This window comes from Chrysoperla carnea, chromosome 3, assembly GCF_905475395.1.
Source record: "Chrysoperla carnea chromosome 3, inChrCarn1.1, whole genome shotgun sequence".
NCBI lineage: Eukaryota > Metazoa > Arthropoda > Insecta > Neuroptera > Chrysopidae > Chrysoperla > Chrysoperla carnea.
In genome coordinates this window covers 15,920,540-15,934,829 of record NC_058339.1, presented here as the reverse complement: position 1 = coordinate 15,934,829, position 14,290 = coordinate 15,920,540, and the positions used below count along the sequence as shown (strand labels likewise).

The 14,290-nt window shown below is 28.4% G+C and overlaps 1 protein-coding gene across 1 annotated transcript in view; it reads left to right on the top strand.

Annotated features, from left to right (window-relative positions):
* LOC123294839 overlaps window positions 1-14,290 on the top strand; it is a 121,548-nt gene that overhangs the window by 61,008 nt on the left and 46,250 nt on the right. The window contains exon 2 of the mRNA XM_044876012.1: window positions 10,339-10,552. Within this exon, the coding sequence (XP_044731947.1) occupies window positions 10,339-10,552 (214 nt within the window). The remainder of the gene's footprint in view (window positions 1-10,338; window positions 10,553-14,290) is intronic.

Below are 14,290 nucleotides of genomic sequence, written 5' to 3'. Positions count from 1 at the left end.
TATTTCTTATTTTTTATATTTACATTTAAATAAATAATTAACAAAACAAATAACATTTTTAAATGCTTATTTAAAAACACAATTAAATTAAATATTTATTTATAACAAAAATAAGAATGTCCTGTTTATACAAACTCAAATATATTCTTTGAATGTACTACTGAAATTGAATAAGTTTTTTTGTTAATTGGGTACATTTTGTCTAAAGATAAAATACGTTAATCTCTTTATTAAAGATTGTATAATTTCAGACTTGTTACTATTTTCATAACTAACATAGCTTATCTGATATCATTTTTACCCCTGTATAGTTATGGTATTCTTAGGGATCTATATTTTATCTAAAGATTTTATTTTATCTAAAGATTATTCGGTGCTCTGTTGAAATTTTATTATTAAGTTCAGCGTCATTCCAGCCCAGAAAAAAAAAACAAGTAAATCAGTTTAGATACAAAAAAAGTATGAAATCTAATATTTTAATTATGCTACTAATAAATAGGAATAACTAAAAAAAAATTCAAGTAGATAATAATATATGCAAGCTTATTTATTTATTAGTTTTTTATTAATTACGTTCAATAATTATGGATATAAACTCGTGTGATTAAAAGAAATTAAATATGCATTTAAATATTATTTCTAAATAATACGTGACTAATTTACACTCTGTTTTCCATTTTGATTATGAACAGAGTTGTATTTCTACAATTTATTTACTAAAATTAAGTCAAAGGTGGTAAAAGTATTACCTTGGCAGAGGCAGGCATACAGTTTTTTGCAGTATATTCAGAGTTTCATTTTGAACAATTTTGATCTAAAATACATCCTAAATGCAGAAAGGCCATCTAGAATTGCAATAATACTACGTGCGAACAAATCGCTCTTTGACTGTATCCGCAGAAGCTTACAAATAGATTGTATGTGCCAGGTTCACACTAGAATTCAATGTAAATTTCTCTACAAGACGTCCCTGTTGAATACAATATATACGTGCAGATGTTATGTATATTGTGGTTTTGTTTTGACTCCATATATGTCATACCAGAATAAATTTAATTAGGATTTATTTCTTATTAATATGTTGAATAATTAGTATAATAGTATAAATGCACACCACACTCTAAAATTGAAAGCCACATACATTAATTTATTATATATGTTTCCTATATGGTATCTTAATCTCTTTTTGAAACTTTTGCTTATATATCTCCCCTTTCATTTTTTGTATCGCTATCGCTAGTCCTGTTTTGTGGTGTCACAATATTTATTATACAAATGTTTGTTTTTATTCTAATTAAGATGCACATTTTTTAAAATCAGTAAATTTGCATATTAAAAAATGGCACACGATATTTAACTTTTTCTTATATAAGAAAGTTTCTCAATATTATAATGCCTGGCATATATTATCTATAGTACAAATTGCTTAACTTAGTGCAACCAAGGCCTCACGTGATATGCGATTTATGGAGTATGTTATCGACTCGGTCTGTTCATATTTAAGTTCGAAAGAAAAAGTAACATTAAGAGCAGTAAAGTTACTACCAAATATAGTCGCCTGATTGATTTCAACATCGCACGCCTTAACAAATTTGGCTACTAGCCGGTTAAGAAGATTTATAGAAAGGTGCAACAGCCAAAATTCATTTTATATGAAACTATATAACTAGACCATGTTTAAAAATTCTGGCAAATTTATCCTTTTTGTTGCGTTGTGTATCTATTATTATCGAGTCACTAATTTGTTTAACGTTAGCAAATATAAGGGCGATTTTTACGTCATTATCATCATGGTCAGCAAGATGATATTACGAACAAATATAAAACTTTTACACTGTCAAAATAAACTGAGACAAGCTGGAGATGCTACGAGGTTAAAACTCTGTAGTCCGCTGATTTAGGAAGTAAATAGGTATTATATTTTTTTACATTAGTTTAACCTAGCTCTCCCCTGTAATAGTTTGTAATTCAGATGTGAACCAGGCATTCTCTTATAGAATATTATACACAGAATATAATAGTATATGTATATGATATGATATAGTATAATAATATTTTATTATGTGTAAAAATCAAACCAGTTTTTAGTCCTAACATTATTATTATTATTACATATTTATATCGAGATGATAATAATAACGATTCTCTAGTCACTATAGTGTCTGTGTTTTTAATAATCATAATCATAATAGTCCTAAATACAGAATGTTTCATAAGTTCTAAAAATACAGTATGTCGTATAAGTCTCAATAATGAGAGATCCTACCATATAGACGAGGGATCAAAAATTCTCTATAGGGCGCATTTCGAATAAATGTTAATCAAAGAGCACATAGTGTAGCTTAGTCTCATACTATTGACGTTTCAAAAGTACTAAAATTATTAAAAACTAAAATCAATATCGCAGGTAAACTAAGAAATGATACAGTAAATTGGGGCAAAAATTGAAACTTATTCAATCATATCGTTATCGAAAATTTTAGATAAATTCGAAAATTGTGGCTAATCTTCATGGTCACTCATGTCCCAATGGATAAAATAAAAAACAAGCTTATAATTTCCCATTCAAAAACATATCTGTCTGATCTTTTAATATCTGTCTAATACTTATGGAGCTGATATTTCAAAAACAAAAATTTTTGATACAATAACGACAATCCGGTGAAATAAAATTTGGAATTTTAATGGCACACTCCGTATAGATATAAAATTCACTCGTACGAGTCGAAAAAAAAAAATCTGTACTGGCATTAGTTTTGATAGTAAATGTTGTGTCTATTCTATCACGTTTTTAGAATAAATATTTTTTTGAGTATGTATTGGGGAGATTGTACTACCAAAGATTAAAATTGATATTTGTTTGTTTGTTTTTAATATCTATATTAATAATAATCGTGTCTTAACTGATAGAATAAATTTTCCAACAGGCTGTGTATATAATAAAAACGTGTGATACATGGTACAAAATCATAATGTTCCATGGATCATACCCCAATCATCCCCATCAATTGTATCTGATGAATCTGTTCAACATGTAACCGTTGCAGTTCACTAAAAGGAACATGGATTAATCATTATCTCGGTTGCTTTCTTCCTAGTGGCTAAATTTTGGCTTCATGTTATCTTATAGAATAACTAGAATCTGTAAAGTAATTCGATGCGAAATACGGGGTACTACATCCTACCCTATTATAAATATTGTATAACAGCATCTGTGTATTGTTTAAAATAAACATGTGAATAATATCATTAATATTTCAGGCGATCTACTATAAAAGTCAAAATTTAGGAAGAAGTTTTTTAATGGTTAAGTTTCGTTCTTGAGATTATTGATGCTTTAAAATAGGAAAATTTAAAGATCCTTGTCTGATTCTAGATACTTTAATTATGCTTTAGTTTGGTATAACAAAATTTCCAAAGAGAATTTTTTTTTAAATAACTCTTCTATTTATTTAATAATCAGAGGCACATTACGATTGATGATCCAAAAATTAAAACCAACGAAATTGTGCATGAAAGCAGAAATAAGTGATGGTAAATGAAGTGAAGTTTATAAAGAAGTAGTCTTTATATTTAAAATTTCCCAGCGAAGCGGGTGGGTAGAGTTTCTGAGATATCGTAATATTTGGATCAATTTTAATCCGTATCTCAAAAACTATTCGACCAGTCAACAAATGCACCCGATTTTTGTACTTTTTGGGTCAAAATTACCTTATATACTGAGTTTTATCAAAATTGGAGATAAAAGAAATTTTTCGATTTTCGCAATTTTTTTAAGGTACCCCTTTGAAAAAATCGAGAAAAACGAAAAAAATATTTTGTTTTGAAATTTGATGAAACTCGGTGGATGGGGTAATTTTGATCCAAAAAGTATAAAAATCCGGTTAATATAATGATTGGATGCAGAGTTTCTGAGATATCGCAATATTTTGAACGATTTTAATCCGTATCTCAAAAACTATTCGACCAGTCAACAAATGCACCCGATTTTTGTACTTTTTGGGTCAAAATTACCTTATATACTGAGTTTTATCAAAATTATAGATTAAAAAAATTTTTCCCTTTGAAAAAATCAGAGAAATTCAACCGTCCGTTCGAATCAAAAATTTTAAAACATTTTGTTTATAAAAAATCTATTGGCATTTAATTATTATTCATAAATAGATTTAAACATAAATTGAGGAATATTTTTAAAAATATGTTGGTAGTAAATGTTACAGGGTGGTCTTTTAAATAAGACAATATGTATTTATATAGATAGATGTAATAGAGATATAAATTACATCTACAATATACATTGAAAAAAAAATACAAACAATAAATTTTTACGATTAAAATAAAATATAAATATTAGATATTACATTCAAGAAACCTATATACAAAGATTACATAAAAAATTAAAGCGTTAGTTTATTGGATTTATGGAAAGTTTATGGAAAGATTTATATTAATGTAGGAAAAGGAATAAGCAAAAAATTTAAGAAATAATTCTTAAAGAAAAATAAATATTTCGAACAGTGATGTGAAAAAAATTTATATTCTTCATAATTTAATTTGTTTACATTGGGTGCGTTTGGCAGAAAAAAGCGCTTGAGAGCGCTTACTAGCGCTGAAAAACAAACTGTACAGTTTTCGGCCAGGACATGTTTGCTAACTTCAGTTGCGCTGACACAATCCGCCATTTTAATATATTATTCATTATTCGTAATTTTTTAATATGTATAATTTACAAACATATATTTAAATTAGGTTAGGTTCCCCGGTTAAAGCTAACTTAGCGTCCTAGAGGAATATAGCTATTTACTATTTGACAGCGCTTACCGGTTAACAATCGCCATTTTGCTTACAAGCGCTCCCTAGCGCTTTTTTCTGCTAAACGCACCCATTTCTTTAATGCTAATACAAACCTTTATATAATGACGCAGTCTATTAGTTTTTAAGAAGGTAGGTGTTGATAGTTATCGAGATAAATACATTTCGATATATAAATATTATCGAAGATAATAAATGAGAACTCTAGGATATGTCGAAAGAAATTTCGATTGATTCACAGGTGTGCAGTCCGCCACCAAATTAGCAAAGAGTAACATTCACTAGCTAATTCTTACTGATGATGACTACTTGGTAGTCGAAAATACGTATTTTAAAAATACAAAAAACTGATCTAGGAATTGGGGCAAAAATCGAAATTTACATTTCGATATAATTCATAATTTCTTGATATGTCAATTATGCATAACAAATTTAAACAAAAACTAATTATTATAGTCATTACTCAATGTACGTTAAAATTTCTGCTTAGATTAGTTGTTTAAACAGTTCTACGGCCTAAAAGCGGAGAGGTGCGTGCTTCAAATTCCCAATTGGCGTGCATGTTTCTTCTTCTGGTAATAAAGCAATATTAAATTTAATTATCCTTATGTTTAATTTGAAAGTTTCAGGAAATACATCACGCACGGTATGAATAATTAATCATTACACATGTAAAAGTGTCCAATTTACTTTCTATCTAAAATATACATATTTAAAATATGTAATAATATTTTTATGATCTATGTAAGATGACTTAAACATACTAACATTATATTTTAAGTAAACTTTTATAAAAGTGATTTTGAATCATTATTTATTATCATAAGCTATAGACTTAGTTGGGGGTACTAACTATTTACACTTATTTAAAATAAAATTTAATATTTTATCTGTATATTCATTACGTTTTCAATATCATGTACATATGCCATATACGGTTATTCGATTTTTGAGTGGAAAAAATACTTTAAAGAACCTGAAAACGATTGGATTGTTAACTTATGATAATAAGATTGAAATTCGCTAAAAAGAACTTATTATACCATGTATATATGAAATATACATAGTATATTAAGTTTAGTCCCAAGTTTGTAACGCTTAAAAATAATGATGCTAGGAAAAAAATTTTGTCATAGGTGTTCATAAAATCACCTAATTAGTCCATTTCCGGTTGTCCGTCCGTCCGTCCGACCGTCCGTCTGTGGACACGATAACTCAAAAACGAAAAAAGATATCGAGTTGAAATTTTTACAGCGTACTCAGGACGTAAAAAGTGAGGTCAAGTTCGTAAATGAGCATCATAGGTCAATTGGGTCTTGGGTCCGTAGGACCCATCTTGTAAACCGTTAGAGATAGAACAAAAGTTTAAATATAAAAAATGTTCCTTATCAAAAATTAAACAACTTTTGTTTGAAACATTTTTTCGTTAACATCACTGTTTACCCGTGAGGGTAAAAGTATGTGACACATACGTGTTATGTATGTGTCACATGTTTGTATGTGTTATGTGATAAAGAAATCAACACTGACTATGCATGGTATTTCAACAATTAACTCAGTCAATTGTTTGTTTTCACTTGTTTAATATAGTATCAATGTTTCATTAATATTGAGATGTTTAAACGCAGATCTTTTGGCATTCTCTGTCGATGACGTATTAATATGTGATCTGTTTTATTTGGTAACAGTTCAATTTACTGTTTACTACAAATGTAATATCCACGTATGAAGTAATTATAGTATACATCCATGGTAATACCATACAAAATATAAGTAATTAATACCATTCAGTATGCCAACAAGTCTGACAAGCCACAAAATATGACTGCACGTTCGTTTTATATAAAATTAGAATTTCCGTTTTAGAAATTTGAATTTCTCTCACTGAATTTGTACTTTTAGTAAATAATTTTAATTCAAATGTCAGCCAATAAAGTTACAGAAAAAAATATTTGAACCAAATTTAAATTTCATGAGTATTCCCTTAATGGATTCCATGAGTATTGACTTAAAATTAAAAAGTACAAAGAATTATTTTGCATTTGTGAAGTGAACGAATATTCACCTACATGCACGAATAATTTTTGGTGTAATCGTTTACAAATCCTACAAAGAATAAAAAGTATTAATTATTATACTTAAAATCGATTGCAAGCAATATTTCAAATGATAAATGTGAATGTCCCACACAATAAAATAAATATAATATGTATTAAAGATTTGTATAATTAATGATTGACTGGTTCAGTAATACTCATAATGCGGTTTTCGGTTTTTGTTAGATGATTGATAAATTGATATATTTGTTATACCTACTAATATACAATATATTGTAACGTTAAATCTCAAAACTAGGCCATTAATAATAATGCATACATATGTTTATTTAATTTATGATTCTAGTTTTCGTGTTATTAATCTCCGGCATTATATTCAAAAGGACAAACACACTGGGCCAATAAAAGGTATCAAATGTAGGCTGGAGACACACTGAAGTAAACGAACGAATTATGTTAACCAATCGAAATTGGTATCAGAAAAAAGATACTTATGAAAATAACGGTAAAGGCTTGCCTGCAAAAAAAACGTTATGATAAAAAATTGTTTAAGAAGATATGCAAGAATTGAATAATACTAGGGATTTCAATAAAACTTCACAAATACATTTTTTGATTGACAAAGTTTCCAAAACTCACAAAAAATTCCTAGGCCATCGGACTTTTTATTATTATTTTATCGTTCAAAGTTGGCTGACAAAATGATGAATCATATAAGTTATCCTTGTCAATTGGATATTTCTATATCAAAAAATCTACAGAGTGTAATAAAAAACTAGCTAAAATATGTAGACATTATTGTAGCTTTTAATAATACCATAAAAATATAAGGTTGTCGATGATAGAAAAACAAAATTTTAATTTAATTATCGAGTTCATCGAAGATCCATCATTTGATGAACACAGACGACTATAGTTAGAGTATTGATGATTAAAGAGCGATATCTATATTATCAAATTTATAAACAAACTTCCACACCATATATTATATATTTTTGTAGTTACGTGGTATTGTAAAGCTAAAAATAACTCATTACTTGACTGCAAAGCTTGTATTTGGTTTATATGTATGTACCGTGCAATCAAACAAAACTTTTTTTACAATATTGTAGATAATTCGATAAGCATATAGGGAATTTCAATTGATAATGGTGTTTTTACGTTAGCTTTTCAATTTTACCCAGGTGTATGGTATAGATTGTACAAAGTTTGTAGATATACAGAAAGTCTTAATAGTGTATTATTAATGATATTATGTACTAGGGTCTTGGAAGAAATTTTCATAGATAGCGCAACGAATTGTTGTTGAATACGATCTAGGTTATTGAAATTATTCGAAATCCCGTTAATATAGCTTATTTATGTTAGTCGTTTTTTATCTGGATTCAAAATATAGCATTTATTATTAATTTTCAATAAAATTATAAATGCGTATAAATTTATGATTTGTGTGACAATATTTTACACTATGTTTAATACGTAAAACCACACAGCTTGTATTATGTACACAATAGCTGTGTAATTTATTTCATATTCAAAATATAAAAAAATTTTAATCTATAAATAATATATAATGAAAGGTAGTCAAGTGTGATTTCAACTGTGTGCGTATATATTTGTTCAGTATGTACTGAGAAATTTAAATATAGGTTATGAAAACGTCTAGTGGGGAATCTTATGACCACTTCGAATTCGACCTTGATTTTCAGAGTCAAAAGTTTAAGTCATATTCGTAAATGACAAGAGAGGAAAGTTTTGTATTAGAAATTATTCTTTATAAAATAATAAACAACAACTTTTGTTTGAAACAATTTTTTTAAAAGATTTCGATGGACATCGAATGCAAAATTCTCTCTGAACTTGATACTGAATTTATACTAAATTTAGATCGACAAAATGTATTAAAGATCCTGAAAGTCTAGGTCAAATTCTATGTGTTAGTAAAGAGTCAAAATTGTGATTGTTATAAATTTCAAATTCATGCGTGAATAAATGAAAATAAATTTTCGTTGCTGAATCCTAAATAAATAAAAGAACAGAATAGACATGATTGTAAGATGATAGTGTATATTCGACGGGCGTTATTAATTCTCAATACGTTTCAGTTAGACACGTATTATTTCAATAGACTTACATAATATTACCAACAAGCAACTATAATCTATTTTAAAAAGAAATTCATTGATTTATTTATCATTTAGTCTCATTATATGGTCGTTTATTATATTAATTGAAAATATAAATATTGAAAACGGTGATTTCTATTTATTACTAATATTTACAACTCTTTCATTATATGATCATCATTTGTCATCTACAAAGAATGAAATATCATGAACATATAGTTTTATTGGAAGGATTTGATACCTTTAATTATTAAGAAAAAAACACAGTAGATTCAGTAACGACTGGAAAACCTCGGTCTCTTGCTCAGTACTTGCGTAACTTCAATCTCATATACAGTTCTGGATGTAGTCTTGCTCATTATACTGTAACTGGGAAACATTATACGGGTATAGACTATAGAAAATGTATCATCTATGAAAGTAATAACAATCTAGATACATGCTACGAATAATTACAAACAGAATAATAAAAAAATTTAATGATTGATGGATCAGTGACTTGGATTAGCTATAAATAAAAAGGGCATTAAATTCATTTATACCACACGTGTTATAAACAAGTAACAAAACCACAAGTCACTAAATCTGCCACAGATTTGATGTTTGTTCGTTGGTGAATAACACACTCCAACAACTCATCTAATGGTGATTCTTGTAACCCTAATAAAAATTATTGTTTCTATGTTACTTAACGTTAAAAAATATAATAAAATCGTAAATAACTTCGTGCTATTGAAAAGTATTTAATAAACATAAATACATAATAAACAATAATACATAAATAAACTAAAGTATTTAATGGAAGAGCCAAGCCAAATAAAATTCGTTGAATTTACTTTTGATGGGTTATAGTAGTTGTGCACAGACACATACGTCAGTCAAGCGAATGACAGATACAGCTTGTATATTGCATATAGATAACAGTTATGATAGTCAGTCAGTTAAATGTTAGAACAGAGCTGGTCAGTCAGCCCTTATTTATAAATAATAAATAGATAAGATTCATTTATGATTTCAATACAACAGCAGCAGACAAGCTGTATATCAATTTTCAGCTTAAATACTACGGAAATCATAAATGAATCTTATTTTTTTATTGTACATAAGTAACGGATAACTGACCAGCCCTGTTCTACCTACTGTAACACCTAGCTGACTGACAATCATAGCTATTATTTATATGCAATATACAATCCGTATAACAATTTTCAACGATAATATTTAATCAATTTGTTTTTGGCCTGGCTCTTAAGCCAACTGGTTCTTTACGTTATAAGTTTATTTTAACATATATAATGGAAATTTTTTTTTTTTTAATTAAAAATCAATTAATTTTTTTTCAGGATTCTTACGACGATGATTATGATGACGATGATGAAGATTCGGATAATGATGACAAAGACACTCCCGAATTTAATTGGCAGGCAGAGGATTCAAATCGTGATAATGCCAATAGTTTCCATAGTTCGTATACATTAGAAAAATGGGATCGTTATGGTACCGCTCAAAAAGTTGCACAAACAAGAGACAATCATTTTAAAAAAGGTGGCAGTTACAGTAAGTATTCGAAAATTAAATTACTTTTTTGAAACTCTAAGTCCACTTTTATTTCAAACTCTAAATCCATTTCTGCTGGTTAAAACTTTAATGCATTTCTCAGCGGAAAATTTTATTAAAGACCTAGTTTTTTTTTGGTTTACCATGGCGCCTATACATAACACTTTGTGTATGTGCTACTATAAATAAAATATTTATAATTATATGATAATCATGATATAATTAATTAATATTTATTTTAATGTAAGGATTATGTTAATTTGATTGTAACTAATTATACAAAATTATTATATATTTACATAATTAAAACTGAATATTATTGATTTAAGTGCCTATCTATCATAAAAAATATACATATACAGTGTGGTCAATTAAGTCTGCACCATATGAAAATCTTTTTATACCATGTATATGAAATATATCAAGCTATACTAAGTTTAGTCCCAAGTTTGTAACGCTTAAAAATATTGATACTATGAACAAAATTTTGGTATAGATGTTCATAAATTCACCTAATTAGTCCATTTCCGGTTTTCTGTCTGTCATCACGATTACTTAAAAAATAAAAAGGATATCAAGTAGAAATTTTAATGGCGTACTAAGGGCGTGAAATGTGAGGTCGAATTCGTAAATGAGCACCAAAGATCAATTAGGTCTTGGGTCCGTAGGACCCATCTTGTTAACCGTTAGAGATAGAACAAAAGTTCTTTAAAAAATGTTCCTTACAACAAAATAAACAACTTTTGTTTAAAATAGTTTTTCGTAAACATCACTGTTTATCTTTGCGTTTTAGACCATGCAGAACATTTTATCAGGAAAGAATATTTTTTCAAAAAATAAATAATGCAAAAGTTTTCCATATGCAGTCGATTTAATTGGACAAACTGTATATATTTAAGCATTCCGTAGTAGACAAGTGAACATGTTAATTGATATGTACAGTTTAGTTAGTTATATTAATTAACATGTTTATCACTGACAGTTCTAGTTGGTTCCATAAATCTTAAGTTTTTGAATATGCTTGATTTATTAACTTTCTGATCGGAAGTTGTTATTTTCGTCCCAAAAACCAACATATTTATAAAATTTTGAGTTTATGTGTATATACTTATGGATCACACACAACGAAATTTGGTCGGGGCCACTTTTTTATCGTGGGCGTTGGTAAACAAATTAAAAGATTAATTACATATTTACACATACGACGACAAGAGGTTGTGGGTTCGAATCCATGCAAGTATAAAAAAATAATTGCATTTTACTTATTGTACATATATTAAGGGTGACTGATCAGCTCTGTTCTCACATTTAACTAGCTGACTGTCATAACTGTTATTTACATGCAATATAAAATCTGTATAACAATTTTCAGCGTTTGATAGCATTATCTGACCCCTGTTCTACCGTTCGCTTGACTGAACGCAGAATGTGTGTGTACACAACTACTATAACCATTCCTTTGAATTTTTTTTTTTTTTTTTGATCTGACTCTTAATCCAATATTTATGATTTTAATGTTCTAAAATAATAAATTTAAATCGGTCTATTTGTAAATAGACATATTAATCAAACAAGATAGATATTGGTCTAGCCTCCAGAAGCCATATCCTTATGATTCAGCACTAGAAGAGAACGACTCCTGTGGTTAGTATTGGATCGAGTTTTAACGGAGTAACCATAATAGTAACTATAATATCCTGAAAGTTTCATTTTTAAATAATAAAATTAATAATGGGGTTTAACTTCCGTTTCTCTGACATATACGCCTATAACAGAGGCCACCCACATCATTATTTGTTAATCTTTATTTATTTAATTACAAACATATTTACAATTACATTTTGATATGCACTCCCAATAATTATAAATTGTTCACACTGCCACTGCCTGGATTCGAACCCGCAACCTAAGTCTAAATCGACAAACAGTCAGAGGCAAACGCCTTAGACCGCTTGGCCATTTAAGCTCTTTTAAATAATAAATCAGCTCTATTTTTCATATATTACCTATTCTCAGTCCATAATTAGGATCTTATTATAAAATAATCTAAAATTGATTCACCAGTATGAGATAATAGAAATGCAATTTACCAAACTGAACCAAAAGTCAGCTAAATCTCGCTACCAAACGATTGTACCTATACAATTAACTTATTTGTATCGGAAACATGTAAATAATACATCTCGATAGTATACATACCCTCAATTCCAATCCAGTTCTGTAATAAATGGCTTATTGAAATTTATAATTATTAATAATTTAAAAAAAATTCAATATTTATGTTGTATAATCAAGGATTATTAATAACATTTTTTTTAATAATATTTCTTGGCAATAAAAAATTGAAAGTTGTTTTGACATATACACAATAACTAAATTATCGCTTCTCCATGAAGAAGAATGTCTTTATTATAAATTCCATGGTATAAAAGGGGCGGACAGTTAAAATGGAACCCAATAAATTACCTGATGACTGCAGTAAAAAAATATTTCATTTTCTCGATATTATTAATTAATATTTATAACTTTGTTAAGCTTATTTTTTATTTACCTATTCGTTGGGTGCGAAGTCATGCTAGAGATCAGGGATGTTGCGAACATTCGCATCTGCATCCGCAAATGCGGAACATCCGCATTGATTTGGACATCTGCATCTGCTTCCGCATCCGCATTAATCAATGCGAATGTTCATGCGGATGCGAATATTATACAAGTAGCGACAAGAAAGAAATTGGGCGGGGCCGATGATTGACGCGTGCCGGTCGCACGTGACAATAACCAATGGGAGCAAGTACTATGAGTCATACTATGAGTCACTCATACCCTACTATTTGGAAAAGCTTGAAGCTTTTAATGTCAAGAACGAATCGAAAAATAATTAGGCATGTGGAGTAGATGAGGCGTTCTGATACATTTTTGATCAATTGGTTATTGTCTTACCGTACTAAAAAAAGAATAAATGTGAATGAAAATCCTTTAAACTGGTGGAGTGTACATCGAGGGGAATTTAAGGTATTATCGCCGATAGTACGAAGATTTTTATCTGCTCCACCGGGCAGTGTTCCTAGCGAACAACTATTTAGTAGCGCGGGATTAATTTAAGAACCTCTGCGTAACAGACTTGAATCAGAAAAGGCGGCAATACTACTCTTCATCAAGTATAATGCTCCTATTTTTAAATTCAATTACTGATATAAAAAACAGTAGGTGAAGTTTAAAAAATTTGTTACATTATACATTACTTATATTTAACATAAAAATAAGTACTTAAGGTAGTACCAGCATGAAATCACTTTTCGACAGATTTGGCCGAATTTTTTTTCTCGGGTTTATAATAGCTTTATTTATGAATTCCTAAAATTTCATAATTTTTGACCGTTTAGATCGCGAGATATTTAAAGACAAAGTTCGCGATTTTGAGGGTCATGTCCCATTTAAAGCATGTAAAATGTCCGGTCTCTCCAACTATTTTTTATGATATTATTATATATTGAAGAAAAAGTAGAAAAAAATGTTTATACAATACAATTCTAAAAAAAAAATTTAGAAATTAATTTTCACTTTCGAGATATTAATTTTGACGTAAATTGATCGAAATTGGGACGTTGGCATAATTATTTCCCATTTTAAACGGTCAAAATTTCTGAAACTTTGGGAATTAATAGTAAGCATTATTAAATTCTTTAATTTAATTTTTCGTTAAATTCTGTCGAAAAAAAAATTGTACCATTGCTTTAA